We start from the raw sequence: 18,601 nt of genomic DNA, 5'->3' as shown, positions 1-18,601 counted from the left end.
TTTAGTTTTTAGTTTTTAGTTTTTAGTTTTTAGTTTTTAGTTTTTAGTTTTTAGTTTTTAGTTTTTAGTTTTTAGTTTTTAGTTTTTAGTTTTTAGTTTTTAGTTTTTTGGTTTTTAGTTTTTAGTTTTTAGTTTTTAGTTTTTAGTTTTTAGTTTTTAGTTTTTAGTTTTTAGTTTTTAGTTTTTAGTTTTTAGTTTTTAGTTTTTAGTTTTTAGTTTTTAGTTTTTAGTTTTTAGTTTTTAGTTTTTAGTTTTTAGTTTTTAGTTTTTAGTTTTTAGTTTTTAGTTTTTAGTTTTTAGTTTTTAGTTTTTAGTTTTTAGTTTTTAGTTTTTAGTTTTTAGTTTTTAGTTTTTAGTTTTTAGTTTTTAGTTTTTAGTTTTTAGTTTTTAGTTTTTAGTTTTTAGTTTTTAGTTTTTAGTTTTTAGTTTTTAGTTTTTAGTTTTTAGTTTTTAGTTTTTAGTTTTTAGTTTTTAGTTTTTAGTTTTTAGTTTTTAGTTTTTAGTTTTTAGTTTTTAGTTTTTAGTTTTTAGTTTTTAGTTTTTAGTTTTTAGTTTTTAGTTTTTAGTTTTTAGTTTTTAGTTTTTAGTTTTTAGTTTTTAGTTTTTAGTTTTTAGTTTTTAGTTTTTAGTTTTTAGTTTTTAGTTTTTAGTTTTTAGTTTTTAGTTTTTAGTTTTTAGTTTTTAGTTTTTAGTTTTTAGTTTTTAGTTTTTAGTTTTTAGTTTTTTAGTTTTTAGTTTTTAGTTTTTAGTTTTTAGTTTTTAGTTTTTAGTTTTTAGTTTTTAGTTTTTAGTTTTTAGTTTTTAGTTTTTAGTTTTTAGTTTTTAGTTTTTAGTTTTTAGTTTTTAGTTTTTAGTTTTTAGTTTTTAGTTTTTAGTTTTTTAGTTTTTAGTTTTTAGTTTTTAGTTTTTAGTTTTTAGTTTTTAGTTTTTAGTTTTTAGTTTTTAGTTTTTAGTTTTTAGTTTTTAGTTTTTAGTTTTTAGTTTTTAGTTTTTAGTTTTTTAGTTTTTAGTTTTTAGTTTTTAGTTTTTAGTTTTTAGTTTTTAGTTTTTAGTTTTTAGTTTTTAGTTTTTAGTTTTTAGTTTTTAGTTTTTAGTTTTTAGTTTTTAGTTTTTAGTTTTTAGTTTTTAGTTTTTAGTTTTTAGTTTTTAGTTTTTAGTTTTTAGTTTTTAGTTTTAGAATTAAAGAATTATTTCAGAAAATTATTCAAAATATGCTACTCTCCCCTACACCGCTACATCTCTTCCGCGGGAACCAGCTTTCGCGTCTTGGCCAAACCCACGGTATGGAGTCCATAAAAAATCGCCAACATCGCTGGCTGCTGCGGTTTGCTCTGTTTTAGATGGTTCCTCTAATGTGTTTTAGTTATTTGCTGCGGCGAAGGTAAAAGGTAACGGCCATTCCGGGCATCATCACCAGCGGCCAGGTCCTTTTGGTGGTCAGGGCCAACCAACATTCGCGAGAGTTTCGCCCGGATCAATGCTTTTATTTATGGTTATGGCTACAACTCATATTTTTTGGGGGTGTATGACTTTTCACCAGACTTTGGCGTGAGGTTGAGCCGGGGTTTTAGGGTTGTGCGTGGCGAGCTTTATAGAATTTGGCGCTGTCAACGACTTTTGTGTCCGAGGACTGCGTCTGGTTCGAATTTTACTGTATTATCGATTTGGGCAGTTAAATTGGCTGGTTGTCTTGGGCGAGTGCTAAAAAAAGGTCACCATAGGTCGTTCAGTGGTTTAAATGATTAGTTTTGAATCAATAATTCCACTTTTCGTGTCACATCAAAATATGCTAAAATAGCCAACGATAAACAGAGAAAAATAAACTAAATTCTTGTCCAACCTAAACCCCTCGTCAAGTGCTGTTTCCGTATTCCGGAGCACGCCTCAGAATTATTTATATTTAATTATTGTGTATGCATTTTTATGCTCTCCCAACGACAATCACTCCCCAAGGAGAAAGAGCCCCATAAAAATTCACCGCCCTGCTTCTCAAGAACAAGTTTTTTCCTTGAGTTTTTTAAGGCATATCTACCGCTTGCATGCAACTCGGAGTTTAGCTTGGCAACAAGGTTCCAACTGCTGGCTGCTGCTGCGAACAAGCAAACGTAAATTTCGAATAAAAATGTTTATGATTGCCGTGTCCGGGTAGTTCTGTTCCGTTTGTGACTTCTTAAGGGACTTGGAGTTCATTCAAGGGGGAGCTAATTTGAGTTTCCCGGAAGACGACAATGTGCGTGGTGCAACTGGTTTGGAAAATTGAGTAATTCCGAGTCCGAGGATCTGGACGTGCTGCGGAGGAAATAATTTCGCAAATGCATTCCCGAAACCAATTATTTCCACCACGCAGAAAACGTCCCAGCATTTAGCGGAAAATTGCATCTGACGTTGCAGCTTGTTTTTTTTGTTGTCCACAGCTTCAGACTTCTGGTTTAGAAATTTGCGCGCATTTCGTGCATATCTTATCGCATGCCTGAATTTAATCTAAAGTTGGTCCAAAACCACCGAACATGAGGATGTCGCCTGCATCTGCACGATTTTGCTAAGCAAAAAAAAGGAAAGCAAAAATATGCTGAGAAAATGCACGCTTTTCCATCCACCACTACCAGCATCATACGTACATAAACACGTACATTGGCTCATTAATAATGAGTCCGGTCGCGCAGCCAACAAAAAGGCAAAAAAAAGAAAAACACTTGCAAAGTGAAACAAACAAAAAAATCCTCCCCCACCACCCTAAAAGTGGGTGGAGGGTCGAAAGGGGTGAGTGGCAGCATAAACATTTCACGGAAGAACGAACCAAAAGATGAAGATGGAGAAAATAAACTAACTTGCATTTGGTTGCCACCGGTTTTTTTTCACGGACGGACGAAACGGAACGGTTGGTGTGGAGCTCATTAATAAAAGAGCAGGAGCGCGTTGTGTTGTGGTGTGAGTAGAAGGGGGTGGGTTGAAATGGTCCAAACCTGGTGGCCAGCTTGGATAATGATTTTGGAAAGTATTTCACAAGTACTAAGAATAATTTATTTTATGAAAACTGATTGAATAAACATGTTAAAAAAATAAGTATAAAATATTTTTGAAAAACATATTCTTCAAATGCAAACTTGACAATAAATTAAAAGATTAAAATCTTCGGAACATTTTTAATGTTTTCCCTTGGCTTTTCCTTAATTTTCTTTTTTTTCTTTTTCATAGAATAACGTTAGATTTGTCAATATAGTTCAGACTCGATTATCCGAAGCCATTGGAAAAATTTCACTTCAGACAATGAAAACCTCGGATAACCGAATAACGAAAAAATATTTTTGTTGTTGTTATATTTTTCATTGTTGAGCTTAAGTATGACCCCTTAACTGACTCTAAAGTGAATCAGAATTTTTAAATCCAAGATAGTGACCAAAATGGCGGTGTTTAAATATTGAAAAATTGCATTTTATATTTTAATAGGCAATACTATTTAAAATTGACTTACCTCCCCATCGCAGAACTCGAATTTGATAATAAAAGTAAGAAAATAAAAAATACGGAAAAATTATTAAATTAAATTATTTGTGATTCGATTATGTGAAGTTATATACAAACCTTCGGATAATCGAGTCTGGACTGTATTCCAAATTTAAGCATGAAATTGTCAATTTTAGAGACGAAAATAAGAAGATCAAATATGTAGTCTGAATTATAAATAATACTAAAAAAATATTTTTTACAATTCCGTCGTGAAACTACTTACTTTTCCTGTCATTCTTGAACGACGAAATAGCTTTTTTTTCTGTACCAAAAATAAAAGAATCGAATAGCAACACTTTTCAAAATAAATGCTGAAAAGTTCTACTTTTCAGCACTGAAATGGGTGCTGAAAAGTTGAACTTTTCAGCACTTGTTTCGAAAAGTAACACTTTTCAACATTTTTTTGATTTAAACGATTTATTGACAAAATACATGAAAATTCGACTTAAAATTTCACTCAATGGGTGTTTTTCGAAATTGCAAAAAATGTTGTATGGACCTCGTTGCAAAACTTGATTTTTCAGCACTCTTCGTTTTTATCCAACTCGGTGAACCTCGTTGGATAAATGTACGACTCGTGCTGAAAAAATCCTCTTTTTGCAACTTGTTACATAAACTACTAATTCAACATCATGATGATTTTCTTGTTACATTACCAAATCTAAATAAAACACCACCGCCATATTGGAATACTTATTTTCTATTCAGATCATTTTTAAGGTCATATTACAAAAGGTATTATTCAGATCATTTTTAGGGTCATATTACAAAAGGTATTATTTGATGTTAAATAAATCAAGTTGAAGAATATTTGAAAAAATATTCTCAATATGGAAAACGAGTAATTTGTTATATTATTGAAATATTTTTCCGTTTCAACAAATTCATAGAATTAATTTAAGGAATATTTATTAAATTGCATTTTTTCAAAAAGATTCGTAGCATGGAAAAAAGAGGCACACAAAATAATCTTATGATTCATATAACAAATCGAACAAAACATGTGCAAATTTCTTTAAATTTGTACCTTCAAATTGCATCAGCAATGATTTTTATTTTATTAAGAATATTCATTATTAATAGCATAAGGCTATTGCAAATTGTTTTTTGGCAAAAAATATCCCCAATTAGGGGGCAAAACATTATTGCTGAAAATTAAAATTTTCATTGACAAAAACTTATACTATTGATTGTGAACTATTTGAAAAACATCGTATAAAGTATATTTTTGTTTTTTTAATCCAATAGCAACTTTTGAATTTTGGACCGCAGGTTGGAAAAGATATAACACATTAGGAAAAAATATTGTCACAAATTTATTGATATTAAATATTTATTTAAACAATTAGAAAAAAAAAAGCATTTTGTGATACTTTTTTATTCATAATATCGAAGATCGGGCTTGACATTTGAATTTTTTTAATGGTTCATTTGTCCAGAATATTTCAATTTTGAATATGTTTTGCTGCGTCGATCATTTTACTGTAGGTATTATTTTTTAAAGAGCTTTAAGTGTTTTGTCTATTTTTATTTTTACAAGGTGGTGTGTGAAATAATGTTATTATTACATTGGATTCTTCCAATAGGGTTTTTAAAGTAATTTTAAATGTTGTGGCTCTAAAGTTTGGAATGTAAAATCTAAACGGTATTGAAATAATAAACAATTAGGAATGAACAAATCTGTAGTTTTTTTTAAAGGACCAATAAACCAAATTTCCAGTTTTGCTTTTTGGGTGTTTTTGAAACCGCCTTGAGTCAAACAACCAAAAAGCAAAAACTAAAAATTTGGTTTATTGGATTTTTTTCAGAAAAAAAAAAAAACTCCAGAAATCTATATAAAATAATAAGCGAGCAACATTTTTGAAAGCATTTTCAATTATTATTTTTTACCATATTTTAATATCAAATTTCAATACTTAGACAATTTAAAATTTTATTTCATGTCCCCCTCCCCCTTATTTACTCAAAAAAATAGTTATTGACTAAAATTAAAATTTTGTCAAAAAAAGCATGTAAAATCGATTGTAATCTTAATGTGTATTTAGATTTTGCAGCAAATGAATATTTTTCTACATTTTTTTACAATTTAATGATGTTAAAAAAATATTTTCATGCATTCAATATTTGATCATTTTTGGTAGTAGGTTAACTGTAGTGATGTTTTTATCATTTTGTGATACATTTTGTTTGATTTTTTTTTGAAAATATGGATTGACATTCAAAATTTTGATTTTTTTACTGTCATTGAAATAAATTAAAAAAAAAATCTTTTTGGCAGTTTTTTTAATCTTGTTCTTCTTCATTTTGTTTACCTTTCATGCAAAATTTTAAGTTTATCAGAAAGTTTACAACATTTTTATTGAAAAAATATTTTACTTTTTCATGACAAAATCAACAGATTTTTTTTTTATCTCAGTAATTCAATTTTTCAAACCATAGCCCTTCGATTTTTTTGATATGATTTAGTGGAACAAAATTTCCTAATTTTGAGAAGTCGTGCATAACGACAGGGCAGGGCCTCGTGGCGCGGTGGTTAGCGACTTCGGCTGCCGATCCCTAAGTTCCTATGGGGCGCGGGTTCGATTCCCGCCTTATCCTCCTGGCCTTCTATCGGATGGGGAAGTAAAACGTCGGTCCATTTGCGTAAAAGAGGTTTTGGGTGACTCAACACACATAACCTTCGGACGCCTAGAAATGAGCAGAAACTTGCAACAGAGACCACAAAAGACCCGGGGGTCGTTTAAGTGGATTACTTTCCTTTTTTTTGCATAATGGATGAATTGTGTTTAGCCATTAATAATTTTATTAATCAAGTAAACATATCTTTAGCAAACATATTTTGTATACATAATATGGAATTTGTAATCGAAATGTTTTTTTTAGAAATTTTTTGACAAATAGCAAAGACATTTTCAGAAAAAACCTCTTTTCAAATTTTTGAAAAAAGTGTTTAGGCGTCATCCATAAAGTATGTCACGCTCTAGGGGGGGAGGGGGATCTGAGCAAGTGTGACATTGCATGTTATAAGTATAGGAAAATCGTGACAAAGGGGGGGAGGGGGGGGGTAAATTTGGGCTGATTTTAACGTGACGTACTTTATGGATGAAGCCTTATCCTTGTCCACCATTGAAATGAAAGTTTCCAAATACCTAGATGACACATTTTCTACAAATTTAAATTATTCTAGCTGTTTATACATTGTTTATACGAACATTAGTTGCTAAGATATTGTCTTGCAAATAAGGTTTTTATAGATAAAAATAATTCAAGATTCTCTACAAAAAGTCCTCATTACGATATGTTGGAAACTATTGATCCGATTTTCAACGTTCAAAAATCAAACCTTTAAAAAAAAAAATCAAATCTAGAGTTTTTTTTTATTAGGTCCTATAAACATATGAAAGACAATAGTTTATTGGTCCTTTTCAAAAAAACTCTGGAAATAGTGAAAAATTATTTATTTTAAATGGTATCGGTTTCAACCCTTTATTTACCGCAAAATACAAAAATAGCTTCAAGAAAAATGCAGAATATTCTAAATTATGGAGAAAACATTTTGCTCGCTTTATTTATTTACAAAGTGAATTCGAAGTCATACAGTCCAAATTGGTGGTGTGGCGATGCTGCATTTTGGGGTGGTGCGGTTATTTTTTCCTCGACAGTTTTTTCTGTCGACCAGAGACCAGATCTGCAACAACTTCCGGTCGTCGTCTTCGGTGAAGGTGGCCCCGAAATGTTGGCCATCCTGGCACGTTCCCGGTTATGGCCCTCGTACGAAGACGACGGTTCCATCAGACATGTTATGACCGTCAGACTGGTCTAGAGGGAGCTGCTTCCCTTGGAGTAGCAGTAAACGTTTTACGATCGCTTAGCTGAATTTTTACATTTTTCTTGTGTCGTGTATTGCACCAAGAAGCAAGTAAAACAGTTTTGAAGATTGCTACAGGTTGTTAAACTGTAGTTTAAGCAGTTAGCTTAAATTTATGAAGTTAGAGATAGAAAGTGAAGTCAAATCTTCAATGAAATTAATTTCAATCAACAAATAACTCACAATTCAATGAGTTTAATTTCCGCTTTTGTGAGATGAAACTACAACAAAAACTTGCTGCAGTTGCATTACAATAATGCCCAAAATGCCAACGAGAAGGTTGAGAAATCACAAAGCCACGCCTGGTTTGGTTTGACTTGCTAGTCGTGGGAATCAACAAGAGAATCCCGGTGAAAAAAGTGACATCCCCTCCCCCACCTGGAACCCAAACTCCAGTCCCAACTGATTTTGTGTAGGAGGTCGGGGAAGATATCTCAGTTTAATGAAGATGATGCTGCCGGTTTTACGTTCGTTTGTTCATTCTTGTACCATTCTGCCTCGTTGTAATGCCTGGTACTTGTGTGTTACCTTAACTGTAAATGGAGTAATTTTTGAAAATTGGCAATGAGAATAAATAAAAAAAATGATTTGAACTATTTCAACCTGCATTTATTTGAAAGTTTAAAAATATTCTTCACTTTTTTCCTAAAATCTCTGATCAAAACCCACTCAAGATTCTCTGAAACACGATTTTCTCCCACCCACCCCTTTTGAAAAGACAGCAAAACTCTTCCTCGCCATATTCACTGGCTTCCCGAGGCTTTTGAGCCATTTTCATAAAATGAGATGAACTCGCTATGCCCGAACCGGTGGTGCTCCCATCACCCCTCCCTTCCTCGTTAGAAGTGGCAGAGAGGAACAAGGGAAAAATGAAGAAAAACACAATAATCAATTTGTTTTTCATTTGAATAACTTCTTGAGGAACTTTTGTTGCACGAGGAACAAAAGGGAGGGAGGGAGAGAGATAGAGAGGCTTCTGCAAGAGGATACCCGAGGTGGTGGAAGTGATAAAATAAAGAGAAATAAATTGAATTGAGTTTTTAAACATATCGTTTACTAAAAACTTGCTTGTTTTAGAGAATATCCATATAAAATGTTTTTTGTTTCAAAGATTATAATTTTATCTACTATTTTTTTAAATTTTGTTAAAACTTTGAGGGTAGATTTCTCATGATAATAGCAGATATTTTCCATCTTTTCGATGCTGCTAACTTTTCCAATTGTACCATGTATGTATGCATTTCAAGAGTTTTTTTTTAATAAATCGCATATATGGCCAGAATTCGAAATAAATTACAAGCTGAATATTTTTTTTCTACTGGTTAAATTTTATTAATTTCAATTTGTCAATGACTTTTTGAAAGTGGCTAGTTGTTTATTCAAATATTACGTCATGTCACGGGTTTTGAATGTATTTTCATTTGTTTTGAAATTTTCTAACATGTGGGAGGAGCTTAAAGTGGAGGGGGTAATTAACTATAAATGTTTAAATTTGTGTTACGTATTATTTGAACTAACCCTTAGGAAACCAAAAGAAAATTTTTGTGAGGTTCTACAATATATTCAAAATGTTGAAAAAGAATCCGGATTAAAAAAAATGAGCAGGTCATTGGAGATTTCTAGATTAAAATTTTCAAAAGGTGCTATCTGCATTGGAATCACATGACTCATATGTTGTTTTGAATATTTATTCTAGATTTATGAAAATACGATACGATTTTAAAAGATTCATATCTATGATTAATCGTCTCGAGAACTGTAACAAACTTTTATTAATTTCTATTTTTTTTTCAAATATTCTTTGCATTTGTTTGTACAAATTTTCATAAAACATTTATCAGTTATTGATCCTTGCACTGTAACTTGGATTTGGCACGCACTTTTCTCTCGCACTTTTGACAGTAAAATTTCCAAAAACTAGGCAACCAGCAGTTGTTTATTTACATTTCCAGTCGCAGTTTCCTTCAAACTGGACATTCGCACTTTAATATTGCGATTGACAGGTGAGCAACATCGGCTCGCATTGATAATTTTTGAGAAAATTAAAATTTTCCAAGCCAGTTTGACAAGTCGCAATAGTGCGATCGATAGCAATAATTTAGTGTGAGAATTGCGCAATATTTAACCAAATATTTAATTTTAATCAGGTTAAAATATGTTCAACAACAATCTTCAATTTTTGAATATAATGCTTTTTTTCTGGATTTATGAATACCATATTTTTTTCAGTTTTTAGATTTAGCAACATATTATTTACAGTCGAAGTGAGGCCGTTGCAAATATTTTTTGAAGTTTATGTCCCTCGCCTTTGAACAATGTCGGGAAGGGGCAATTTAAAAAAAAAATAAAATAAAAATAAAAATTGAAATAAGTAGCCATGGTTTCAAAATTTTAATGAAAAAAGTGTTTCAAAATGAATTCTCCACCTGTCAAGTTGTTTTGCAATCATTAGATTCCAAAACATGTAAGCATTGACGAATTTTTTTTTCGCGGTGCGTCGGAATTTTATAAAAAATCCAAAACATTTTTAAACGAGCCCAAACATCCTAAATATGATTATCAGAAAAATGCATTTTAGATTGTTTTCAGTTGATTATACTTCTATTTTCATGGTAATTTAGAAGTTTTTTGAAAAAAAAATTGCCCCTTGATTTTTCGGAGCAATTTTGATGGGGGCGACATAAACTTTGAAAAATATTTGCAACGGCTTGAAAGCATTATTTTTTTTTATTTTGCAAGAATGTTTCAAATGTTTCTAGATTTTTGAAGGTTTTTTCTGCCATCCTTTTCAAATTGAAGTGTTGAATTTCAATTGGATAATGCACTGTTTTGAATTCTGATTGACAATCTTAAAATCAATTTAAAATATATTCAATCGGGTAAACATAATCATTGAAATCACAAAAAAATATGAGTTAAAAAACTTGACAAAAATACTGTTTCAATACTTATAACAGATCATTCCTGATATGATGCCCACGCTTTATACAAATAAGATTTTTTTGCTCTGAAATTTTCAAAAAGGTGTCCGCGTGGTTTGTGGATGATCCAAAATAATTTTTTGATAAAATATTTTTAAATAAAATGAATCGTGTAGATGATTTTTTTAAAAATATATCATATTTTGACCTTGAATAAACGCAATTAGTGGCCGCAATGTAAACAACAACAAACCAAATGAATTTTTACCATCTTGTGTCGTAGCTCAAAAGATGCAAAAGATCAAAAAAGTAAAATCTGGAGTTTTTTTTTGAAAGGTCCAATAAACCAAATTTCCAGTCTTTGCTTTTTGGGTGTTTTTGGAACCGCATTCAGTCAGGGACATTAAAAAACACTCAAAAAGCAAAAACTTAAAATTTGGTTTATTGGACCTTTTCAAAAAAAAAAAAAACAAAAAAAAACTCCAGATATCTACTTTAAAAAAAAACTTTATTATATTTTGATATTTTGTACGAAGCCAGCTTATAAATTTAGATAATTTCTTGAAGCTGTTTGTTTTTTTTTATTCTACCCATTACTTTTGATATTATATACAATTGCAAAATTATAATCAGAACCAGGATCAGATCAATTTCCGAAAAATTTAAAATTTCCCGGATTTTTTTTTTGAAATTTGCCATTTCCCGGGAATTTTGTAACCCCGGAAAATTGGACGCACTATTTATTGACAGATGGAGCAATATTGATATCGAGAAGATTGGCAGTCAAAGAGTCTACTGTAGGTTATTTTTCTAGAGTGTATTTTTTTAAATCTTTAGCAATATATGCATCAGAAAATACTTTCCAAAATACAGATTTTTGAATACATTTCAAGGAGACTTGTATGGACGAAGCAAAATGTCTTCTTTGGTCAAAGAATAGGTACACACAAAGTTCAATCTAAATCCAAAAAATAACAATAAAATTTGCAAGAAATTTGCTCATTCTTGGAAGAATTGCTCATATGCATGATAAGCTAGCTAGCTTTCTTTTTTAAATTAGAAAGCCATCAAGCATGGTTGCTCTCTTTGTCGATAGATTCGATTCAGGCAATAGAATTATGTTCATGAGTGAGACTTATCGAAAATCGAAATGCAAAAAATTAAGTTCATAACCCAATATAAATCTTTTGGTTTCATGGAATAAATTTTGTACATCAAGAAATATTTTTTAAGAATAACATCATATTTTTCAATGGCAAATCAAATTTGAACCCTCCCCCCGCTCAGGTTGTTGTCTCGGATCAGCCAAAGGTATCGAGTCCCACGTGTTCATCGCAAAGTATGAACCATCAGAGAGAGGACAACAACAGCAGCAGCATCGGCGACGACGACTACAACGCAAAGGACAAAATCTTCGAAGCAAAAGTTTTCCTGTTGGTTCTTTTGTGTATCGGAAAAGTTTTCCTCGTCGTCATTTTCTTCTTCTTTTTCCCCGCTGCTCAGCCGTGTTTCATTTAATGTCGCTTTATTGTATTATTATTTAAATAAACAATACCGGGTTTTCCCGGCCACCTCACCCAACCTCCCGCGCCCAGATGAAGCTTATAATCTTTAAACGCCAGTTTATGAATTTATTCGCGAGGGTAATCGCAATAAGAACAACTTTCCCGGCTCAATTCGCGAGGAAGTTGGTTCGTTCGTTCGGAGTTAATCTCGGCAGGAAACAGAACTGTGCTCCGAACCGAGAGGATGGGCCACAGATGAGCATTCTCCGTGCGTTTAATGGGTGGTTCGATTTCTGTGCAGGCAGGAAATTAAGGCCTTTTCAACTGTCTTGTCTTGTTTCAAGCAAACCTCCCTTCGACACAGGTTATTTCGAGAGCTCGACTCGGAATAATAGGGGTTTATCAAAGTGAGATTTTCTCCCACCCTCGCACCCACTTGTGTTCGGGATTATCTGCTGTCAAATGGTGGGGAAATTTAATTGAATTTCTTGACGATTTGATAAACAATTGATTGGGCACCACACCACTTTCGGGAGGCGTGAATTGGATTACGAGACAAGCCGAGCGTTTTGTAAAGTTTTGAACTTTCCGATGGTGGGAAAGGGTTTTGTGGTTTTGTGATTGGAGGAAGAATGGAAGAGGAGAAGTTTACGCTCTAATGATTTATAACAGAAGCAAATTAGAAGGTGTTTGTAATGAACGAAAAAAGTTTGATTAATACTTTTTATGTAGTTCTTTAGTTGACTCTCTGGTTTTTTTTTTACATCGAAGGGGCCATCGAGAAAGTCGAGCATAAGTATATACAGAGTTTTTTTTGCCTTAAAATATGTCTTCTCTATCCAGCTATGGGAGAAAATCCTGTCTACTACCTGTTTCACAAAAAAAAAAACAGGGACCGTCAAAGATGCATCGAGCTAAAAAGAATATCGAGAAAAGAAGACCATCTAAAAATACATATTTTGAAGGAACTTTAAAAAACCATCGATAGATGGAACAATGTTGATATACCGTAGAATGGGGTGGTTTGAGATTTTTCCGCAAAATGAAGAACACAATAGGACCTTTTCAATAAATTCTAGAAATTAAATTATTTTAATAAAGGAAAAGGAAAAGGAAAAGGAAAAGGAAAAGGAAAAGGAAAAGGAAAAGGAAAAGGAAAAGGAAAAGGAAAAGGAAAAGGAAAAGGAAAAGGAAAAGGAAAAGGAAAAGGAAAAGGAAAAGGAAAAGGAAAAGGAAAAGGAAAAGGAAAAGGAAAAGGAAAAGGAAAAGGAAAAGGAAAAGGAAAAGGAAAAGGAAAAGGAAAAGGAAAAGGAAAAGGAAAAGGATAAAGAAACAAGACGATTAAAGTCTCATTCTTTTAATTTTCTAGGACCAATACCTCAGAAACTAATGTTACCATTTTCAATGTTAAAAAATTAATCACCTGTAAAATTTTCAAATTTTCTCGAAAAAAATATATTCAAATTTTTGGAATAAAAACTAACACTTTAAGAAAATAAAATATTCTATATTATGTCCTTTTGAAATGTTAACAATAATTGCTTGTTGAAAATTCACCCAAATATAAATAAAAAAACATAGAACAAAAAACCACAACACTCCTATAAAAACATATCAATAGTTAGTAATTATAACTAGATTGATTGAATTGAGCTGGTACTTTTGATGAATACTGAAAAAAAAGGTTTAATAGCAATTCTCAATATTTAAAGAAAATATGAAATTTACCTCTCATTTGGTATGAACAAAAATCGAACCACTGCTCCTCAAACCAGCATGAATTCTCGCAAAATTTCTCCCCATCGGGCATATTTTCAGCAAACCAAAAATTTCTCTTTAACATTCCAACGCCCAAGGCTCCAAAAAAGTTGGAACGGTAACTTCAACTCAATGGATCTCGGGCATAACTCAACCAATCAAGATGATTCTTCTTTCCAGTGATTTTTTAGGATGTCTAGATGATTCTAGAACTTTGCAGGACTTAATTTGATCAAATCTGTAATTTTTGCGATCAAAAACATCGTTCCAACTTTTTTTTTCGCGTACAAAAAAAAATTCGCCAAAAATTCCGCGGAGGCAGTCGTTTTGAAAAAAGGTGGAACGATGTTTTCGGTCGCAGAAATTACAGAGTTGATCAAATTAAGTTCTGCAAAGTTCTAGGATCATCTAGACATTCTTACAAATTACTGGAAACAAGAATCGTCCCGATTGGTTGAGTTATGCCCGAGAACCAGCGAGTTGAAGTTACCGTTCCAACTTTTTTGAGAGGCTTGGGCGTCCGTGTAAGTTGGACAAGCGTTGGGCGTTCCAGTGTTAATGGCAACGCTCGAGCGTTAAATATTGTACTTATTAATTAGCGTTATTTATCGACTCGCGCGCGCGCCAGCATCTTGAAGGGAAAAACTGGGTGGAAATTTTGTCCCGGGCTCAGGCTTTGGTCCTCCGGGAAATCGGTTTAACAAATGTGACAGGCAATAAATAAATATTTTAAGCACTCCACCATCACCATCAACCCTCGCTTGAGCTTGGTTAAGGTGAGGGCCATGATGGTGGCATTTTGGCGTTTCCCAAATTGCCAGTTCCACTTTGTTGATGGTGTGTGCGAGTTTGGGAAATTTTCGAACGACTTTTTTCGCCAATAAAATCGTTTCTTAGCGACTAATTTATGATGGAGAACCGGGTTGGGGAAAGGCTTTCAGCGTTTTATTTCCAAAATTATGAGGAGTTAAAAAGGGATTTTTTTGCTTTTTAGGGCTTTTAAGTCAGTTTTACGTTCAATTTCAAATGAGTTCAATTTGAAACTTCTACCCTTGAAATTTAATTGAATTCAGCTAATCGTAGTAGGTCATTCACCATGCCACTGTCAGTGATGTTTGCTCTAGCTTTGCTAATTTATTGGTTGAAAAAATCGTGGGACAAAAGGAAAATTTACAGAAAACGATTGAATCCCACACAGTGACCGGAAACAGGGGCAAAAATCGGTTGCACCAGACAAGAACAGAGCTATAAACAAACAGCAGGAGCGTGCATCAGTGACATAAACCATCAAGTACCGGGAAGCCAACTTCCCGGGAAGACCGGGGTTCCGAAGAGTCTCGGACTGCACCAGACATTCGGCATCGTCTGAACGACGGTGGACCAAAGTGGATCCCGAGCAGGGCGCGATTGAGATGAATTTCAAAATAGTTTTAAATATTCAGTGGTTATTTTTTATTCTATTTTATGGATGGTGCAACGGAGTGGTTGGTGGTGGAGATGGAGGTGGCATCGGAGGAACCGGTTCCAGTGGCAATGACTACTACAACAAGGTAAGCACCGGGATGTAGAAATTTAGTACCGTGCAGGAGAGGAAAGAACTGCATCGATGCAGTGAATGTGGAAGGATGAGGGAGGAGTATTTTATAGTGTTTCTTTCCGTTTTGTTGGTTTGGAGTCTTTCTTGCCGATTCCGGATGGGTTCCGTTTGTTCTAGCGGGATTCTGCTCTCGGACATATGTTATGGGTTCCATGTCAAAACATTAACTTCTTACCTGAGTATTGAAAAATTAGTTTTATTTCCATGGAATTTTGGAAATGTTAATACTTAAATGTTTGCATATTTTTTAAACAAATTTTCAAACATTATAAAATTAAAATAAATTCAACCTGATTTTAAAATGTTCAGCCATTTAGGAACTTTTTTAAATTAGAAAATAAGAAGACTTTTATAGTTACGAGTATTTATCCAAGTTATCATTAAACCAAAAAATATGCTTTTTGGAAAAAAGCTTTGCATACATGTTTGATATGGCTATGGAAAAAAGTATTGCGTTAAAAGTCAAATATGAAAATATTTTTATTCAATTTGGAAAAAAATGCATGTTTTTCCTTCCATTTGGGGCCATCAGTAAGCCCCTTTTACCCTTCACTCTTGAGTACAATTTTTCATACAAAAACAATCTTTTTTGTAGGGATCAATAAAAATCATCACTTAGAAAACATAAATTTTCTAGTTTTTAAATTTTTGCATGGCAATATCTTAGCATCAAATTAAAAAAGCAAAATATAGAGAATTTTCTAAGCCATTCACATTTTTTTTCAAAATTGGGCAAACATGGGTACTATTTTTTTAAAATGCACTATTTTTTATATGTATGCAAAAAAGTTTCAGCTAAATAAAAAAATCAAAAATTAAAATTAAAAAAAAATAACGATTTTGTTGAGAATTGCTCAACTTTTAAAGAATTAGAAAATGCTTTCATTTGCCCAAAATTTTTACTAATGCCTTTAAAAAAAATGATAAAAGCTGACACGATATTTGTTTGTTTAAAACATATCGTTTTTAAAAATGAAATCTGCGTCTATTTTCAGAAAAGTTACCTTAAAAATCGCTACCACTTGAAAACGGTGCACTTTATCAGAATTTCACTAAAGTAGTCAAAAAGGCTGCAAAATCGATTTTACATCGAAAAGTTGGCATTTGATGTCCCCTAAAACATATCATGAAATAGAAAAAAATAGTTAAAAATTGTATTTTTTGCAAATCAAGTTGAAAAAAAATGTGAAATTAAAAATCACCAAATATATTATTACCGTGTATAATTTTTTAACAGTGTAGTCCTTATCTGTACCTACAACTTTGCCGAAATCACCGAATCGACCAAAACAATTACATCAAAAGATACAGATTTTTGAATTTTCTTATATCATTTTTGTATGGACAGCTGCCAAATTTCTAAGGTAAATTATATGGACAAACTAATGATGCAAAATGGGCATACCGAAGGCACCAAAAAAGTTTCAGCCAGATAAACAAAATCAAAAATTATAATTAAAAAATAATAACGATTTTGTAGAGAATTGCTCAACTTTTGAGGAATTGGAAAATGCTTGCCCAAAAATTTTACTAATGCCCTTAAAAATTTGATAAAAGCTGACACGATATTTGTTTGTTTAAAAATTATGTTTTTTGTTCTTTTTCTTGGTTACTCTCTATAACTAATCTGAAGTTGTAAAAAATATGTTTTCAGGCATTCATTTAGTATGATAATACTTATTTTTTGCAATTCCGTCGTGAAACAACTTACTTTTCCTGTCATTCTTGAACGATGAAATAGCCTACTTTTCTGTACCAAAAATAACAGAATCGAATAGCAACCTTTTTCAAAATAAATGCTGAAAAGTTATATTTTTCAGCACTGAAATGGGTGCTGAAAAGTTGAACTTTTCAGCACTTGTTTCGAAAAGTATCACTTTCAACATTTTTTGATTTGAACGATTTATTGACAAAATACATGAAAATTTGACTTAAAATTTCACTCAATGGGTGTTTTTCGGAATTGCAAAAAATATTGTATGGAACTCGTTGCAAAACTTGATTTTTTCAGCACTCGTCGTATTTATCCAACTCGGTGAACCTCGTTGGATAAATGTACGACTCGTGCTGAAAAAATCCTCTTTTTGAAACTTGTTGCATAAACTACTATTATGAAACCAAATTTTATTAGATTTTATGAGCTAGTCTCAATATCTTTTTTTTGGAAATAACACAAGTTACAGGACAAGAAAATTGTGGATTCATTTTAACGTAGAATACTCAAATTTCTTAAATTCTCATGTTTGAATCCATTTTAATCTGCGGATTTTGCATAGATTTAAACTACATCTATGTGTGCAATACTAAAATTTTCGCAAAATATCGCTTTTAAAAAAAATACTTTAATTAGTATAATTAATATTTATTTAAATCAAGTTTTGAAAAGGTCAACAAAAATATACTTTTCCTCTTTTATATTTTAGGCTAAATTTAAAAAAAAAATAAATTATTAGAAAAGTTTATAAAAGTTTTTTTACATTGAAAATCGAATCACAAGTTTCTGAGATATATAAGAACAACTCATTTTCATCGATTCGATTTTTTTGCGAGGCTGCATCTCAGAAACTTACTGTCCAATTTTTAAAGTCTCAGAGTAACAATTGTAGAAAATTTACCTAGCTATTCAAAAGTAATATATATATTTTCTAAGAAGTGGCTTTCCAATCAGAAAATTATTAACCAAAAAAAGGCTGTACTTTAGAGAAAATACGGTAAGATATTTTTTGATTGTAAATTTATTGGTCTATAGACATATATTTTTTAATTTTTGTGACCTTATTTTCGTAATTTTTAGTCCCCTTAAATATTAAAAAAAAACAAAAATTAAAAAAAATGTTTTTTTGGAATTAAAATTTTTTGTCATCAAAAGTTAAATAAAAATATCCGATTTTTTCCATGATCCTATTTTTTCCCGAAAAGTCCTAACAAAACTTACAACTTTGCCGAAGACACCAAATCGATCCGAAAATTCCATCTCGAGATACAGATTTTCCCATATCCATTTTGTACGATCAGCCCTCCAAATTGTATACATACTTGCATGACAAAACTAATGATGCAAATTTACTTTTTTTTGACATAGGGAATGTATAAATCGCGTTGTAAAACTATAATTATACACTTAAAATTGTTGTATAGTTAAAATGTATGGAAAAATGCACCGTTTGAAATTAATATTTCGATTTATGAAAATATTTTGAAAAGTATTTAAAAAAATAGTTTTTTTTGTGAAAATGTAATATGTAGCACCATAAAATTTGGTTTGTTATAAACAGCTTTCAAAGACTGAGATATTTTTTAATAAGTTTATTTTATAAACTAATTTCATCGAGTATCGACACACATCGCAAATAGTTTCTCGTCAACGAAAGTTGCTGATATTCTAGAGTTTTTATTCTAAGATTAGTAGCTGTTTTGCCATGGAAATCCTTTCTACGGTTCCGCA

General features: G+C 31.7%; 1 protein-coding gene across 1 annotated transcript in view; it reads left to right on the top strand.

Annotated features, from left to right (window-relative positions):
- The first annotated feature begins 15,056 nt into the window (after positions 1-15,056).
- The window catches only part of LOC120414555 (caldesmon-like), a 45,815-nt gene continuing 42,270 nt past the window's right edge, over positions 15,057-18,601 (top strand). The window contains exon 1 of the mRNA XM_052709062.1: positions 15,057-15,109. Within this exon, the coding sequence (XP_052565022.1) occupies positions 15,057-15,109 (53 nt within the window). The remainder of the gene's footprint in view (positions 15,110-18,601) is intronic.

This window comes from Culex pipiens, chromosome 2 (assembly GCF_016801865.2).
Source record: "Culex pipiens pallens isolate TS chromosome 2, TS_CPP_V2, whole genome shotgun sequence".
Taxonomy (NCBI): Eukaryota; Metazoa; Arthropoda; class Insecta; order Diptera; family Culicidae; genus Culex; species Culex pipiens.
Note: the sequence above shows the minus strand (reverse complement) of the source record. Positions and strands in the feature narration are given on the sequence as shown.